At 41.8% G+C, this 19527-nt stretch overlaps 1 protein-coding gene across 1 annotated transcript in view; it reads left to right on the forward strand.

Annotated features, from left to right (window-relative positions):
- The window catches only part of dhcr24 (24-dehydrocholesterol reductase), a 25572-nt gene extending 16024 nt beyond the window's left edge, over positions 1 to 9548 (forward strand). Inside the window, exons 4-9 of the mRNA XM_046352941.1 lie at positions 52 to 170; positions 6959 to 7222; positions 7459 to 7602; positions 8027 to 8224; positions 8482 to 8660; positions 8781 to 9548. Of these exons, the coding sequence (XP_046208897.1) occupies positions 52 to 170; positions 6959 to 7222; positions 7459 to 7602; positions 8027 to 8224; positions 8482 to 8660; positions 8781 to 8934 (1058 nt within the window). The 3' untranslated portion in view covers positions 8935 to 9548. The remainder of the gene's footprint in view (positions 1 to 51; positions 171 to 6958; positions 7223 to 7458; positions 7603 to 8026; positions 8225 to 8481; positions 8661 to 8780) is intronic.
- Positions 9549 to 19527: the final 9979 nt, after the last annotated feature.

The following is a 19527-nucleotide window of genomic DNA, read 5'->3' on the forward strand; positions in this document are numbered from 1 at the left end:
CATTTTTTACGAAATAATCAAGCCTACTCCTCTCTCTCTCTCTCTCTCTAGGAGGTCTTGTGATGGGTACAGGTATTGAGTCGTCCTCTCATATCTATGGACTCTTCCAGCACATCTGTGTTGCCTTTGAGCTGGTGCTGGCTGATGGCAGCCTGGTCCGCTGTACTGAGGTGAGCATAGCTCTCTTTACTGTTTGACTCTTTGAGAGAACCTTGTAGTCGGAGACTATGTTAGTTATAGAACCTCTTAGGGAAGTTGCGAATTTTCTCAGCTTTTTGTTAAAAATCGCGCAACATTTCAGCGCCCTGCTATTCATGCCAGGAATATAGTATATGCATATGATTAGTATGTGTGGATAGAAAACACTCAGACGTTTCTAAAACTGGTTAAATCACGGCTGTGACTATAACAGAACGTGCGTTTCATCAAAAAGTGCAGGAAAATCTGATCACTGAAAATGGAAAAAAATATCCATGCCCCACTTCCAAAAATTGTTAAAGGTGAACCGGATTAAATGAGGTTCGAGGTTGCAATACCTACAGCTTCCACACGATGTCAACATTCTTGTCATTTGCCTACGATTTGTTTCTTGGTCAAACAAAGAAGAGACAAGCCATTTCTTCAGCTATCCAACTGGATATTTTGGTTGAGATTTATCCGGACAGCATTTCCAGACGGACACCTATAGAATTGACATCGCCTCGTGAACAATTGTATCGCTTATTAACGTGTACTAATACCGAAAAGTTGCATTACAAAGGTATTTCGAAGTGTTTTGTGAAAGTTTATCGTCAACTTTTTTAATTTTAAAAAAATGACGTTACGTTAGAAAACGCTATTTCTTTTCCGTTGTTCACACAGTGTTCATAGATCGATATCTAGGCTATATATGGACCGATTTAATCGAAAAAATACCCAAAATGATGTGTATGGGACATCTAGGAGTGCCAAGAAGGAAGCTCGTCAAAGGTAATGAATGTTTTATATTTTATTTCTGCGTTTTGAGTAGCCCCCGGCTATCGCAAAATCTGTCGTTAGGTGACGTTGAAGTATTTTGGGGGATACATGCTATCAGATAATAGCTTCTCATGCTTTCGCCGAAAAGCATTTTACAAATCTGACTTGGTGGATATATTCACAACGAGTGTAGCTTTAATTCAGTACCTTGTATGTGCATTTTAAGGAAAGTTTGAGTTTTATCAAAAACTATACGTGGCACACTTGAAATTTCCGCTGATTGAAGTTCCCACAGCGGGAGCACTTCCCTAACAAGATTTATAGAACTGGAGGTCTGTAGTATTACTAACAGAGTGATACTACATACCTCTAGTTCTATAACTAACAGAGTAATACTACAGACCTCCAGTTCTATAACATAGTAATACTACAGACCTCCAGTTCTATAACTAACATAGTAATACTATAGACCTCCAGTTCTATAACAGACTAATGCTACAGACCTCCAGTTCTATAACTAACAGAGTAATACTACAGACCTCCAGTTCTATAACCAACATAGTAATACTACAGACCTCCAGTTCTATAACCAACATAGTAATACTACAGACCTCCAGTTCTATAACCAACATAGTAATACTACAGACCTCCAGTTCTATAACTAACAGAGTAATACTACAGACCTCCAGTTCTATAACTAACAGAGTAATACTACAGACCTCCAGTTCTATAACTAACAGAGTAATACTACAGACCTCCAGTTCTATAACTGACATAGTAATACTACAGACCTCCAGTTCTATACCTGAGTAATACTACAGACCTCCAGTTCTATAACAGAGTAATACTACAGGCCTCCAGTTCTATAACTAACAGAGTAATACTACAGACCTCCAGTTCTATAACTGACAGAGTACTCCAGACCTCCAGTTCTATAACTAACAGAGTAATACTACAGACCTCCAGTTCTATAACTAACAGAGTAATACTCCAGACCTCCAGTTCTATAACTGACAGAGTAATACTCCAGACCTCCAGTTCTATAACTAACAGAGTAATACTACAGACCTCCAGTTCTATAACTAACAGAGTAATACTACAGACCTCCAGTTCTATAACTAACAGAGTAATACTACAGACCTCCAGTTCTATAACTGACATAGTAATACTACAGACCTCCAGTTCTATACCTGAGTAATACTACAGACCTCCAGTTCTATAACAGAGTAATACTACAGGCCTCCAGTTCTATAACTAACAGAGTAATACTACAGACCTCCAGTTCTATAACTGACAGAGTAATACTCCAGACCTCCAGTTCTATAACTAACAGAGTAATACTACAGACCTCCAGTTCTATAACTAACAGAGTAATACTACAGACCTCCAGTTCTATAACTGACAGAGTAATACTCCAGACCTCCAGTTCTATAACTAACAGAGTAATACTACAGACCTCCAGTTCTATAACTAACAGAGTAATACTACAGACCTCCAGTTCTATAACATAGTAATACTACAGACCTCCAATTCTATAACTAACAGAGTAATACTACAGACGTCCAGTTCTATAACAGAGTAATACTACAGACCTCCAGTTCTATAACTAACATAGTAATACTACAGACCTCCAGTTCTATAACTAACAGAGTAATACTACAGACCTCCAGTTCTATAACTAACAGAGTAATACTACAGACCTCCAGTTTTATAACTAACATAGTAATACTATAGACCTACAGTTCTATAACATAGTAATACTACAGACCTCCAATTCTATAACTAACAGAGTAATACTACAGACCTCCAGTTCTATAACAAACAGAGTAATACTACAGACCTCCAGTTCTATAACTAACAGAGTAATACTACAGACCTCCAGTTCTATAACTAACAGAGTAATACTACAGACCTCCAGTTCTATAACTAACAGAGTAATACTACAGACCTCCAGTTCTATAACTAACAGAGTAATACTACAGACCTCCAGTTCTATAACTAACAGAGTAATACTACAGACCTCCAGTTCTATAACAAACAGAGTAATACTACAGACCTCCAGTTCTATAACAAACAGAGTAATACTACAGACCTCCAGTTCTATAACAGAGTAATACTACAGACCAGTTCTATAACAGAGTAATACTACAGACCTCCAGTTCTATAACAGAGTAATACTACAGACCTCCAGTTCTATAACCAACATAGTAATACTACAGACCTCCAGTTCTATAACTAACAGAGTAATACTACAGACTTCCAGTTCTATAACCAACATAGTAATACTACAGACCTCCAGTTCTATAACCAACATAGTAATACTACAGACCTCCAGTTCTATAACAGAGTAATACTACAGACCTCCAGTTCTATAACAGAGTAATACTACAGACCTCCAGTTCTATAACTAACAGAGTAATACTATAGACCTCCAGTTCTATAACATAGTAATACTACAGACCTCCAGTTCTATAACAGAGTAATACTACAGACCTCCAGTTCTATAACAGAGTAATACTACAGACCTCCAGTTCTATAACTAACAGAGTAATACTATAGACCTCCAGTTCTATAACAGAGTAATACTACAGACCTCCAGTTCTATAACTAACAGAGTAATACTATAGACCTCCAGTTCTATAACATAGTAATACTACAGACCTCCAGTTCTATAACAGAGTAATACTACAGACCTCCAGTTCTATAACAGAGTAATACTACATACCTCCAGTTCTATAACTAACAGAGTAATACTGCAGGCCTCCAGTTCTATAACTAACAGAGTAATACTACAGACCTACAGTTCTATAACTGACATAGTAATACTACAGACCTCCAGTTCTATAACAAACAGAGTAATACTACAGACCTCCAGTTCTATAACCAACATAGTAATACTACAGACCTCCAGTTCTATAACCAACGGAGTAATACTACAGACCTCCAGTTCTATAACCAACATAGTAATACTACAGACCTCCAGTTCTATAACCAACATAGTAATACTACAGACCTCCAGTTCTATAACCAACATAGTAATACTACAGACCTCCAGTTCTATAACCAACATAGTAATACTACAGACCTCCAGTTCTATAACAGAGTAATACTACATACAGACCTCCAGTTCTATAACAGAGTAATACTACAGACCTCCAGTTCTATAACTAACATAGTAATACTACAGACCTCCAGTTCTATAACAGAGTAATACTACAGACCTCCAGTTCTATAACTAACAGAGTAATACTACAGACCTCCAGTTCTATAACCAACATAGTAATACTACAGACCTCCAGTTCTATAACAGAGTAATACTACATACAGACCTCCAGTTCTATAACAGAGTAATACTACATACAGACCTCCAGTTCTATAACAGAGTAATACTACATACAGACCTCCAGTTCTATAACAGAGTAATACTACAGACCTCCAGTTCTATAACTAACATAGTAATACTACAGACCTCCAGTTCTATAACTAACATAGTGATACTACAGACCTCCAGTTCTATAACTAACAGAGTAATACTACAGACCTCCAGTTCTATAACAGAGTAATACTACATACAGACCTCCAGTTCTATAACAGAGTAATACTACAGACCTCCAGTTCTATAACTAACATAGTAATACTACAGACCTCCAGTTCTATAACAGAGTAATACTACATACAGACCTCCAGTTCTATAACAGAGTAATACTACAGACCTCCAGTTCTATAACTAACAGAGTAATACTACAGACCTCCAGTTCTATAACTAACAGAGTAATACTACAGACCTCCAGTTCTATAACTAACAGAGTAATACTACAGACCTCCAGTTCTATAACTAACAGAGTAATACTACAGACCTCCAGTTCTATAACAAACAGAGTAATACTACAGACCTCCAGTTCTATAACAAACAGAGTAATACTACAGACCTCCAGTTCTATAACAGAGTAATACTACAGACCAGTTCTATAACAGAGTAATACTACAGACCTCCAGTTCTATAACAGAGTAATACTACAGACCTCCAGTTCTATAACCAACATAGTAATACTACAGACCTCCAGTTCTATAACTAACAGAGTAATACTACAGACTTCCAGTTCTATAACCAACATAGTAATACTACAGACCTCCAGTTCTATAACCAACATAGTAATACTACAGACCTCCAGTTCTATAACAGAGTAATACTACAGACCTCCAGTTCTATAACAGAGTAATACTACAGACCTCCAGTTCTATAACTAACAGAGTAATACTATAGACCTCCAGTTCTATAACATAGTAATACTACAGACCTCCAGTTCTATAACAGAGTAATACTACAGACCTCCAGTTCTATAACAGAGTAATACTACAGACCTCCAGTTCTATAACTAACAGAGTAATACTATAGACCTCCAGTTCTATAACAGAGTAATACTACAGACCTCCAGTTCTATAACTAACAGAGTAATACTATAGACCTCCAGTTCTATAACATAGTAATACTACAGACCTCCAGTTCTATAACAGAGTAATACTACAGACCTCCAGTTCTATAACAGAGTAATACTACATACCTCCAGTTCTATAACTAACAGAGTAATACTGCAGGCCTCCAGTTCTATAACTAACAGAGTAATACTACAGACCTACAGTTCTATAACTGACATAGTAATACTACAGACCTCCAGTTCTATAACCGACATAGTAATACTACAGACCTCCAGTTCTATAACAAACAGAGTAATACTACAGACCTCCAGTTCTATAACCAACATAGTAATACTACAGACCTCCAGTTCTATAACCAACGGAGTAATACTACAGACCTCCAGTTCTATAACCAACATAGTAATACTACAGACCTCCAGTTCTATAACCAACATAGTAATACTACAGACCTCCAGTTCTATAACCAACATAGTAATACTACAGACCTCCAGTTCTATAACCAACATAGTAATACTACAGACCTCCAGTTCTATAACAGAGTAATACTACATACAGACCTCCAGTTCTATAACAGAGTAATACTACAGACCTCCAGTTCTATAACTAACATAGTAATACTACAGACCTCCAGTTCTATAACAGAGTAATACTACAGACCTCCAGTTCTATAACTAACAGAGTAATACTACAGACCTCCAGTTCTATAACCAACATAGTAATACTACAGACCTCCAGTTCTATAACAGAGTAATACTACATACAGACCTCCAGTTCTATAACAGAGTAATACTACATACAGACCTCCAGTTCTATAACAGAGTAATACTACATACAGACCTCCAGTTCTATAACAGAGTAATACTACAGACCTCCAGTTCTATAACTAACATAGTAATACTACAGACCTCCAGTTCTATAACTAACATAGTGATACTACAGACCTCCAGTTCTATAACTAACAGAGTAATACTACAGACCTCCAGTTCTATAACAGAGTAATACTACATACAGACCTCCAGTTCTATAACAGAGTAATACTACAGACCTCCAGTTCTATAACTAACATAGTAATACTACAGACCTCCAGTTCTATAACAGAGTAATACTACATACAGACCTCCAGTTCTATAACAGAGTAATACTACAGACCTCCAGTTCTATAACAGAGTAATACTACATACAGACCTCCAGTTCTATAACAGAGTAATACTACAGACCTCCAGTTCTATAACTAACATAGTAATACTACAGACCTCCAGTTCTATAACTAACATAGTGATACTACAGACCTCCAGTTCTATAACAGAGTAATACTACAGACCTCCAGTTCTATAACAGAGTAATACTATAGACCTCCAGTTCTATAACATAGTAATACTACAGACCTCCAATCCATTAGTAAACACAAGCCAACACCTAGCTAAAGCTAGTCTGGAAACAAAGGTTTCACAGTACAACAAGAGAGAGCGAAGGAAAGAGTTAGAAAGGAGGAGGATTGTTTCTGTCCTCTGCTGTGTCTCTCTTACAGGAGGGGGAACTGTTGTTCTGTGTGTTTGTGTAACAGGAGGAGAATTCTGACCTGTTCCACGCGGTTCCTTGGTCCTGTGGAACTCTGGGGTTCCTGGTTGCCGCGGAAATAAAGATTGTCCCTGCGAGGTTGTGGGTTCGTTTGCAGTATGAGCCAATCAGAGGGCTGGAGAACATCTGCCGTCGGTTCAGTGAGGCGTCTGAGGACAAGAACAACACATTTGTAGAAGGACTGCAGTACTCACTGGATGAAGCTGTTATCATGACTGGCACTATGACTGACACCGCTGAACCCGACAAGGTGAGAGAGGGAAAGCGAGAAAGAATGACCGGGTACACTGAGAAGGACAAGCGAGGAGAAGAGTGCTGTCTGTCTGCAAGGTCTAACCATATCCCTCCTGTGTGTGTGTGTGTGTGTGTGTGTGTGTGTGTGTGTGTGTGTGTGTGTGTGTGTGTGTGTGTGTGTGTGTGTGTGTGTGTGTGTGTGTGTGTGTGTGTGTGTGTGTGTGTGTGTGTGTGTGTGTGTGTGTGTTTCAGATCAACCGGATCGGCCTGCACTATAAGCCTTGGTTCTTCAAGCACGTTGAGAGATACTTGACAAAGAACAAGAAAGCAGTAGAGTACATCCCGCTTCGCCACTACTACCACAGACACACACGATCCATCTTCTGGGAGCTCCAGGTACACACACACACACACACACACACAATGCATTAGACAGATGATACAGAGTGACCCTCTTATCCTGCAGATTTCAGCATGTCATCATATTCTCCCCCAGCTCATGCATTAGTCTCCCTAATGCATGCACACACACACACTGCTATTAGGAAGTCATGTGTGGTTTGCTGGTAATTGTTTTTTTCCTAACCTTAAATGATGTTATAAATAATGTATTTTTTTTCTGGCAGACAGAGGATGTTGTTGTTGGGGAAGGGGGAGAGGATGGGTAAGGAGGCCGTTTTACAGCTTCCTGATATTCTATCCTTATTGAGGGTCGTGGTCTGTAGGGCGTACATTACAATAGCTAAACGTTCTGAAATGTACTGGACACCACTGCACTGCTGGAAAGCTGATTCCTGTTCACATGAATGTGTGTCTCCAGGACATCATCCCGTTTGGTAACCACCCAGTGTTCCGGTGGTTGTTTGGCTGGATGGTTCCTCCTAAGATCTCTCTGTTGAAGCTGACCCAGGGGGAGACCATCAGACAGCTGTATGAGCAGCACCATGTTGTCCAGGACATGCTGGTCCCCATGAAGCACATCCAGACCGCTATCGCACGCTTCCACCAGGACATCCACGTAAGACACGTACTTTGCATGATTCCACAGCGTAACATATACCCTAATAAATTAGACAAACTCAAGTGTGACTGAGTTGGTAGATCTCGTTTTAAGGGTGTGACTGAGTTGGTATGTCTCGTTATAGGGGTGTGACTGAGTTGGTATGTCTCGTTTTAAGGGTGTGACTGAGTTGGTATGTCTCATTGTAGGGGTGTGACTGAGTTGGTATGTCTCGTTGTAGGGGTGTGACCGAGTTGGTATGTCCCTCCCTGCAGGTGTACCCGCTGTGGTTGTGTCCGTTCATGCTCCCCCCGGGCCGGGGGATGGTTCATCCTAAAGGTGAGGAGGCAGAGCTGTATGTGGACATCGGAGCGTATGGAGAACCCGGAGTTAAACACTTCCAGGCTAAAGCCTCGTGTAGACAGCTGGAGCAGTTTGTCAGAGAGGTTCACGGGTGAGTTTCTTAACACACACACACACACACAAATATACCAACCCTTACACACAAGCACCCCAACAGGGAATAGAGTAGGGAGTTAGGGTTCAGATTGTGATGATGTGTGTGTGTCTCCAGGTTCCAGATGCTGTATGCTGATGTGTACATGGAGCGCAGTGAGTTCTGGGAGATGTTTGACGGGACGTTGTATCACCGTCTGAGGAAGGAGCTTGGCTGTCAGGACGCTTTCCCCGAGGTCTACGACAAGATCTGCAAAGCTGCACGACACTGACCTCTAACCTCTGATCCTTTCAACTCTACCAGCAACAATATGAAGATGAGAGCCTTTAAGGAGTGTTTGCACCATGTTCTCATCCTGTTTGTATGGTTAATTCCACTGAATGTGAATGTGCCGATGAAGCAAACACAGCCCTAACACTTGCCTGTTTTGACGTCTAACCTCTGACCCCTAACCCCAACACCAGCCTCTAGCTCATAACCCTAGGAGAGACCTGTGCTGTCATTTGTTTGGTTTAACATTCCTTAATTTGACTATCAAGGGGTATATTTCCTTAGTTCAAATGACTGGACATCTTACAGACTGTGGCTTTAATGATGTAATGCCCTCTGCCTGTTATACAACACACATCCGTCTATCATGTGTTTAGAATCTATCCTGACATATGGAGAATGTTTCTTTGTGTCCACTGTGATCACATCACTCCGCCTTACACTCATCTGTAGTGTTTAATCCCATCACATTTTCCTCTGGCTTGTGGAAGAACAGTCACCTGTTCTCAGTCCGTGTGTGTGTGTGTGTGCGCGTGTTCAGAGAGAAAGGACGTCACTGCTTTTGTCCACATAAATGTTTTTGTTGATGTATGATAATAAAGTTTGATTTGTCAACCGTAAATCTCTCGACTACTTTCTACAGTACCAAACATAGACATCTTATATTGATTGATCAATATAGATCTGACTATAGTTGAAAAACAAAACTTTGAAATGTGATGGTTGAATCCTAAGTCTGGGGCGTGCTGCTTGTGTGTATGCTGTGTGCCTCTGCAGCTGTCATCAAAGCGTTCCTTCTGGGCGGCACCAGGGAACTCTCCCTGAAACGCACAAGCTCTGTCAGAGAAAGGTCTCTTGTGTCATTTCAGGTCGGGTATCACTGTGTGTGTGTGTAGCTGAGGTGCATTATGGGTGCTCCATTTGACCCCGCCCTCTTCTCCAGCGCTGTCCAACACTCCCTTTACCATAGCAACCAGTGCCTGGCATCCAACTCTGTGCACACATATGTTGAGACTGAGTAAGGCGCTTTGAGCATCACAGAGAAAGATTGATCCAAATCTAATCTACCTTGAATGATTGTAGCCAGTTGATACCTGCTTTTAACATGGTATTACCATGGGGCATATCGTCCAGTGTACTGAGTATAACATATTGTGTTCTCTTGCCCTCTAGTGGTGTACTGTTTTACCTGTGTGTGTTGTGGTACCCGTGCGTTTGTGAACCTCTACTCTGCTGTCACACACTCCTCTCACTCTGCCTGGTTTCTTCTGTAGCTCCTCTATAAAGTCTGCTGTTCTGTATGTTCATGGACCCACTTTCAGGCACTGGTTGCTACGCCACCTTCCCGCCCTGAGGCAGCCACCCTGCTGTCTTCTAAATCTCAGCCTCCTTCAGCTCAAAGGAGGCCAAGCCAAAACCGACCACCCCATTGAAGCAGTCAACCTGCTGCCCTGTCATGCTGAAGGGGACTCCATGGAGCTGCCACTGCCTCCTTGGCCTAAGGTGTCCTCATGTCCGGCATGAGAGCCAGACTGAGTCTGGCCAATACCCCCTGTGAAACCAGAGGTGCTATCAAAACTACAGTCCCTCGCTGTGTCACAAGGGGCACCATCTAAACTGCAGTCCCTTGCTGTAACACTAGAGGTACCACCCATACTGCAGTCCCTTACTGTAACACTAGAGGTACAACCCATACTGCAGTCCCTTGCTGTAACACTAGAGGTACCTCCCATACTGCAGTCCCTTACTGTAACACTAGAGGTACCTCCCATACTGCAGTCCCTTGCTGTAACATTAGAGGTACAACCCATACTGCAGTCCCTTGCTGTAACACTAGAGGTACCTCCCATACTGCAGTCCCTTGCTGTAACACTAGAGGTACCTCCCATACTGCAGTCCCTTGCTGTAACACTAGAGGTACCACCCATACTACAGTCCCTTGCTGTAACACCACAGTGTCTCCTGACCCCTCCTGTCTCAGCCTCCAGTATTTATGCTGCAGTAGTTTATGTGTCGGGGGCTAGGGTCAGTTTGTTTATCTGGAGTACTTCTCCTGTCCTATTCGGTGTCCTGTGTAAATCTAAGTGTGCGTTCTCTAATTCTCTCCTTCTCTCTTTCTTTCTCTCTCTCGGAGGACCTGAGCCCTAGGACCATGCCCCAGGACTACCTGACATGATGACTCCTTGCTGTCCCCAGTCCACCTGGCCATGCTGCTGCTGCTCCAGTTTCAACTGGCCTGGGCCCTAGGACCATGTCCCAGGACTACCTGACATGAGGACTCCTTGCTGTCCCCAGTCCACCTGGCCATGCTCCTGCTCCAGTTTCAACTGTTCTGCCTTACTATTATTCAACCATGCTGGTCATTTATGAACATTTGAACATCTTGGCCACGTTCTGTTATAATCTCCACCCGGCACAGCCAGAAGAGGACTGGCCACCCCACATATGCTCTCTCTAATTCTCTCTTTCTTTCTCTCTCTCGGAGGACCTGAGCCCTAGGACCGTGCCCCAGGACTACCTGACATGATGGCTCCTTGCTGTCCCCAGTCCACCTGACTGTGCTGCTGCTCCAGTTTCAACTGTTCTGCCTTATTATTATTTGACCATGCTGGTCATTTATGAACATTTGAACATCTTGGTCATGTTCTGTTATAATCTCTACCCGGCACAGCCAGAAGAGGACTGGCCACCCCACATAGCCCGATTCCTCTCTAGGTTTCTTCCTAGGTTTTGGCCTTTCTAGGGAGTTTTTCCTAGCCACCGTGCTTTTACACCTGCATTGTTTGCTGTTTGGGGTTTTAGGCTGGGTTTCTGTACAGCACTTTGAGATATCAGCTGATGTACGAAGGGCTATATAAATAAATTTGATTTGATTTGAGGTACAACCCATACTGCAGTCCCTTGCTGTAACACTAGAGGTACCACCCATACTACAGTCCCTTGCTGTAACACTAGAGGTACAACCCATACTGCAGTCCCTTGCTGTAACACTAGAGGTACCACCCATACTGCAGTCCCTTGCTGTAACACTAGAGGTACCTCCCATACTGCAGTCCCTTGCTGTAACACTATAGGTACCTCCCATACTGCAGTCCCTTGCTGTAACACTAGAGGTACCACCCATACTGCAGTCCCTTGCTGTAACACTAGAGGTACCTCCCATACTGCAGTCCCTTGCTGTAACACTAGAGGTACCACCCATACTACAGTCCCCTGCTGTAACACTAGAGGTACAACCCATACTGCAGTCCCTTGCTGTAACACTAGAGGTACAACCCATACTGCAGTCCCTTGCTGTAACACTAGAGGTACAACCCATACTGCAGTCCCTTGCTGTAACACTAGAGGTACAACCCATACTGCAGTCCCTTGCTGTAACACTAGAGGAACAACCCTTACTGCAGTCCCATACTGTAAAACTAGAGGTACCACCCAAACTGTAACACTAGAGGTACCACCCATACTGTAACACTAGAGGTACCTCCCATACTGCAGTCCCTTACTGTAACACTAGAGGTACTTCCCATACTGCAGTCCCTTGCTGTAACACTAGAGGTACCACCCAAACTGCAGCTCCAGCAACGCCTCCAATGCTGAAGCCACAGCCCCTCTCACTACCATCCCTACCTGGCCTCCTGTTAGGTAGCTTGCCCTTATTGGCCAACCACACCTTTGACCCACGGGGATAGGTGGCCGTAGAATGGCCAATCTTCAGTCGGCTAATGGCCTCCATTGAGGAAAGCCGTTAGGTGGTGTAAAAGGCAAACCCTCTTACCATGCCCTTTCAACAGTTTAGTAAGCTGATGCTGCTCACATTCAGGGAGAAAGGACTGGAGTCAGCAGCAGACACGTTGGGGGCTAAAATACTTTCAGCTTAAGAGAAACCTCAGTTACTGAAGCTTTACTTTAAGCTACCTATTGTTGAGCATTTCTGTTTGTGAAATTATCAGTAATTCTAGTCAACCACAGGAGGCTGTTGAGAGGATGACGGCTCATAATAATAGTTGGAAGGGAGAAAATGGAATGCCATCAAACATCTGGAAACCATGTGTTGACGTATTTGATACATTCCACTGAATCCACTCATTACCGCGAGCCCGTCCTCCACAATGACGGTGCCACCAACCTCCTGTGTAGTCAACGTCAACTCATCCCTTAATGCTTGCTTGTATATTTGAATGATCTGTAATGAGTCAGATAAACATTTGAATAGGATAATTGCTTAGTCTTATTATGAGTTGCATGTGAGGTATTTATAATATCATCAAATACAGTACCAGTCAAAAGTTTGGACAGATCTACTCATTCAAGGGTTTCTCTGTATTTTTACTATTTTCTACATTGTAGAATAATACTGAAGACATCAAAACTATAAGATAACACATATGGAATCATGTAGTAACCAAAAAAGTGTTAAACAAATCTAAATTAATTTTACATTCTTCAAAGTAGCCACCCTTTGCCTTGATGACAGCATTGCACACTCTTGGCATTCTCTCACCCAGCTTCACCTGGAATGCTTTTCCAACATTCTTGAAGGAGTTCCCACATATGCTGAGCACTTGTTGGCTGCTTTTCCTTCACTCTGCGGCCCAACTCATTCCAAACCATCTCAATTGGGTTGAGGTCAGGGGATTGTGGAGGACAGGAAATCTGATGCAACACCCCACTCTCCTTCTTGGTCAAATAGCACAGCCTGGAGATGTGTTGGGCCATTGTCCTGTTGAAAAACAAATGATAGTCCTACTAAGCGCAAACCAGGTGGGATGGTGTATTGTTGCAGAATGCTGTAATAGCCATGCTGGTTAAGTGTGCCTTGAATTCTAAATAAATCACTGACAGTTGGATGGCGGTTGGAACCAAATATCTCAAATTTGGACTCATCAGACCAAAGGACAGATTTCCACCGGTTTAACTACGTGTTTCTTGGCCCAAGCAAGTCTCTTCTTACTATCGGTGTCCTTTAGTAGTGGTTTCTTTACAGCAATATGACCATGAAGGCCTGATTCACGTAGTCTCCACTGGACAGTTGATGTTGAGATGTGTCTGTTACTTGAACACTGTGAGGCATTTATTTGGGCTGCAATTTCTGAGGCTAGTAACGCTAATGAACTTATCCTCTGCAGCAGAGGTAACTCTGGGTCTTCCTTTCCTTTACAGTCCCTGGTTTGATTCCAGGCTGTATCACAATCGTCTGTGATTGGGAGTCCCAGCGGCACACAATTGACCCAGTGTCGTCCGGGTTAGCGTTTGGCCGGGGTAGCCCATCATTGTAAATTGGAATTTGTTCTTAATTAACTCACTTGCCTAGTTGAATAAAGGTTACATAAAACATTTAAAAATACATTGTCACAACACAACTGATTGACTGAAACGCATTAAGGAAATAAATTCCACAAATTCACTTTTAACAAGGCACACCTGTTAATTGAAATACATTCCAGGTGACTACCTCATGAAGCTGGTTGAAAGAATGCCAAGAGTTTACAAAGCTGTCACTAAGGCAAAGGGTGGCTACTTTGAAGAATCTCAAATATATTTTGATTTGTTTAACACTTTTTTGGTTACTACAAGACTCCATAAGGGTTATTTCATAGTTTTGATGTCTTCACTATTATTATACAATGTAGAAAATAGTACAAATAAATAAAAACCCTGGAATGTGTAGGTGTGTACAAACTTTTGACAGGTACTGTATATCAAATATTACCCCACTACAGTAAATGTGACCCCGACATGATATCATTAGGAATTAGTTTATTATATTGATTACTTTGGAGGTACAGTAAATGGCGACTTGATAATATCTTACTGAGACTTTGGATCAAATATTAGTTAATTCCATTAGATTCCCCGATATATATCAAATATGTAGGTTATGTGATGGTGAATATTAAGTCAGACTGACTGGCTCTCGTTCAGGCAAATTAGAAAAAAGTGCACTTAGGCTATCCAGAAGGCCAAAGTTAGTTACTTTATGGAGCAGTTCTCTCTCTGTGGGTCTAACCCCAAGAAGTTCTGGAAAACGGTTAAAGACCTAGAGAATAAACCCTCCTCCTCACAGCTTCCCATGTCCCTTAATGTTGATGATGTGGTTGTCACTGACAAGAAGCACATGGCTGAGCTCTTTAATCACTACTTCCTTAAATCCAGATTCCTTTTTGACTCAACCATGCCTCCTTGCCTGTCCAACATTTCCTCATCTCCCACCCCTTCTAATGCAACCTTTTTAACCTGTCCCTCCTCACTGTGGAGGTTGCCATTGATTGGAAGGCAGCCACAGTTCGTCCTTTATTTAAAGGGAGATCAAGCTGATCCATACTGTTATAGGGATATTTATATTTTGCCCTGTTTATCAAAAGTGTTGGAAAAACATGTCAATAATAAACTGGCTGGCTTTCTTGATGTCTGTAGTATTATCTCTGGTATGCAATCTGGTTTCCACTCAGGTTATGGATGCGTCACTGCAACCTTAAAGGTCCTCAATGATGTCACATTGCCCCTGATTCTAAGCAATGTTGTTTGCTATTTTTATTGACTTGGCCAAAGCTTTTGATAAGGTAGACCATTCCATTCTTGTGGGCTGGCTAAGGAGTATTGGTGTCTCTGAGGGGTCTTTGGCCTGGTTTGCTAACTACCTCTCTCAACGAGTGCAGTGTATAAAGTCAGAACATCTGCTGTCTCAGCCACTGCCTGTCACCAAGGGGGTACCCTAGGCTCAATCCTAGGCCCCACGCTCTTCTCAATTTACATCAACAACATAGCTCAGGAAGTAGGAATCTCTCTCATCCATTTATATGCAGATGGTACAGTCTTATACTCAGATGGTCCCACCCTGGATTTTGTGTTAAACACTCTACAACAGAGCTGTCTTAGAGTCCATCAAGCTTTCTCTGCCCTTAACCTTGTTCTGAACACCTTCAAAACAAAGGTGATGTGGTTTGGTAAGAAGTATGCCCCTCTCCACACAGGTGTTATTACTACCTCTGAGGGTTTAGAGCTTGAGGTTGTCACCTTATACAAGTACTTGGGAGTATGGTTAGATGGTACACTGTCCTTCTCTCAGCACATATCAAAGCTGCAGGCTAAAGTTAAATCTAGACTTGGTTTCCTCTATTGTAATCACTCCTCTTTCACCCCAGCTGCCAAACTAACCCTGATTCAGATGACCATCCTACCCATGCTAGATTATTGAGACGTAATTTATAGATCGGCAAGTAAGGGTTCTCTCTAGCGGCTAGATGTTCTTTACCATTCGGCCATCAGATTTGCCACCAATGCTCCTTATGGGACACATCACTGCACTCTATACTACTCTGTAAACTTGTCATCTCTGTATACCCATCGCAAGGGGGCTCCCAAGTGGCGCAGTGGTCTAAGGCGCTGCATCTCAGTGCAAGAGGCATCATTACAGACGCTGGTTTGATTCCAGGCTGTATCACAACCGGCCATGAATAGGAGTCCCATAGGGCAGCATACAATTGTCCCACTGTCGTCCGGGTTTGGCCGGGGTAAGCCATCATTGTAAAAACTTACTTGCATAGTTAAATAAAGATAAAAAATAAAAAAGACCCACTGGTTGATGCTTATTTATAAAACCCTCTTAGGCCTCACACCCCCTATCTGAGATACCTACTGAAAGCTCTGATCCTCCACATACGCCCGTTCTGCCAGTCACATTCTGTTTAATGTGGGTCACTCGTCTTTTCAGTTTGATGCAGCTAGTGACTGGAACAAGCTGCAAACACTCAAACTGGACAGTTTTATTTCAATCTCTTCATTCAGAGACTCAATCATGGACACCATTACTGACAGTTGTGGCTGCTTTGCATAATGTATGTCTCTACCTTCTTGCAGTTGTCTGTGCCCAATAATGTTTGTACCATGTTTTGTGCTGCTACTATGTTGTGCTGCTGCCATGTTGTGTTGCTACCATGTTGTCATGGTGTATAGCTACCATGCTGTGTTGTTATGTGTTGCTGCTTTGCTATGCTGCCTTGCTATGTTGTTGTCTTAGGTCTCTCTTTATGTAGTGTTTTATTTATTTTATTTAACCTTTATTTAACTAGGCAAGTCAGTAAAGAACAAGTTCTTATTTACAATGACGGCCTACCAAAAGGCCTCCTGCGCTGGGATTAAAAATAAAAATAAATTACATTAAAATATAGGACAAAACACACATCAAGACAATAGAGCGCTCTGGATAAGAGCGTCTGCTAAATGACTTAAATGTAAATGTAAAATAAAGAGAGACCTTAGACAACAACATAGCATTGCAGCAACACATGACAACACAGCATGGTAGCAACACAACATGACAACAACACAACATGGCAGAAGCACAGCATGGTAGCAGCACAAAACAGGATACAAACATTATTGGGCACAGACAACAGCACAAAGGGCAAGAAGGTGGAGACAACAGTACATCACGCAAAGCAGCCACAGCTGTCAGTAAGAGTGTCCATGATTGAGTCTTTGAATGAAGAGATTGAGATAAAACTGTCCAGTTTCAGTGTTTGTTGCAGCTCGTTCCAGTCTCTAGCTGCAGCGAACTGAAAAGAGAAGCGACCCAGGGATGTGTGTGCTTTATGGACCTTTAACAGAATGTGACTGGCAGAACGGGTGTTTGGGGAGGATGAGGGCTCCAGTAGGTATCTCAGATAGGGGGGAGTGAGGCCTAAAAGGGTTTTATAAATAAGCATCAACCAGTGGGTCTTGCGACGACGGCTATACAGAGATGACCAGTTTACAGAGGAGTATGGAGTGCAACATCTAGGCGCAAGCTCTCTTGTCGTGATGTGTGTTTTGTCCTATATTTTTTTATGATACATTTTTTTAAATCCCAGCCCCGTACCCGCCTGAGGCCTGATAGGCTGTCATTGTAAATAAGAATGTTCTGAACTGACTTGTCTAGTTAAATTAACGTTAAATAAAATTAAAATATGCAAGCAAACAGATTATTTTAATTATGGCAATCATCTCGCATTAATGATTTGATCAAAAAAGGCAAACAATGTCTCACATTTGATTAGGCTGTTTGAAATAATTGATTACTTGCACACAATTGACATGCAAAAAAACGAGGCAGAGTAAAAGCAAATTCTAGAGGTTAGTGCGCATCTGCTTTGCAAACACCCAAACAGGGAATTGAAGATAAATGTATGTATTTTGGAACTCTTCTCTGATGTTGCCTCCTTAGAGCCAGAGGTGACACTTTTGAAGCAGCAATGTGAAGTGCTAGAAAAAGTGTATAGACACTGAACACCCGGCCCACAGCTCTGCTTTGAGGCAGACCAGTCAGGCACTGATGATGTTTCAGACACGGATAATGGTTATGGCTTTACAGACGATTGTGGAGAGCGCAGCCACACTCAAAAACGCACGTTTTGGCGCCCGCATATTCGAAATCCCAGCCGTTGTCGCACTCCTCATAGACTAGCGAGTCCATTTAGGGCAATGGCAGCTCATGTTTCAGTCATTAAGACATTGACAAACAACACAGACGCAGAGTCTGTCATTTCGCGCAGGTTAACATGCAGCGATACCACCGCTTAAATGAGATGTTATTGGAACATTCTCAGTGAAATCTTAATTCACACCATGCTGTCCTCAAGGCATGTTCCGTTGCATCTAACGTTAACAATGTATCTAAACAGTACAATAAACAGTGTACTCACAAACGAACGGGACATGTAGTTAAAACGTGTTGGGATCTGGGGAGGGGTCGTGCTCCCAGGCATTTCAACCAAGGTGTAGACTCTTACACACCCATGACGGGTCATCTAGCATCGAAGTGTTGGAACCCTGGATACCGGAATCCACATTTCTTTGTGCTTCTTAAACTAGACACAAAGCAAACGATTCAGACTTGAATAGGACTTTGGTGTTGGAATTTCGACGGATATTCGCGCTTTCAAATTACTTGAGCCACAGACTCCAAATAAGTGTCATGATGTTGGAAAAATTACGCACAACATTGCACAAGTCTTATTTCACGATTTTGACATTAATTCGCTTTCCAAAGCTTATAAACATGTGGAAATGTGAGCAGCATTTTGTATTCCAAGTTCAATTAGTTAGGGAGTGTAAACAAAGTACAAACATTTTTTACATTCACATTTCAATAGCTCCTTGGTCATGTGACCTACTCACTTTAAACAAGGTTCAGAATGTCCACTAACTACCCTTCTATATTGCACACCCTTTAGTTTGTCCATTTTCATCTCACAAGGTTTTACATGAATTTTTCAAAATGTAACTTTATAAAAATGTACTGACTTTAAACAAGGTTCAGAATGTCCAATGACTATACCTTCATATCTCACACTCTGATGTTTGTCTACTTTCTTCTCATGTTATTAGACTTAAATCTGTAAGGAAAAGTGAGGTATTCGAACAGAGGTGCTTAAAGGAAGGCGCACAGGTAGGCCTCATGAAAACAATGTTTCATATGCTCTTTTTAATCACAGTAATAAGCAGTAATTTTGTCAGTCACAGTGATCTTGATAACGTGAAAAATCATTTTCAAAGCATCACTTTCATATACTGTACATTAAGACAAATCCTTCTATGTTGAGTACTAGAATGCAGT

Source organism: Oncorhynchus gorbuscha, linkage group LG06 (assembly GCF_021184085.1).
Source record: "Oncorhynchus gorbuscha isolate QuinsamMale2020 ecotype Even-year linkage group LG06, OgorEven_v1.0, whole genome shotgun sequence".
Lineage (NCBI taxonomy): Eukaryota > Metazoa > Chordata > Actinopteri > Salmoniformes > Salmonidae > Oncorhynchus > Oncorhynchus gorbuscha.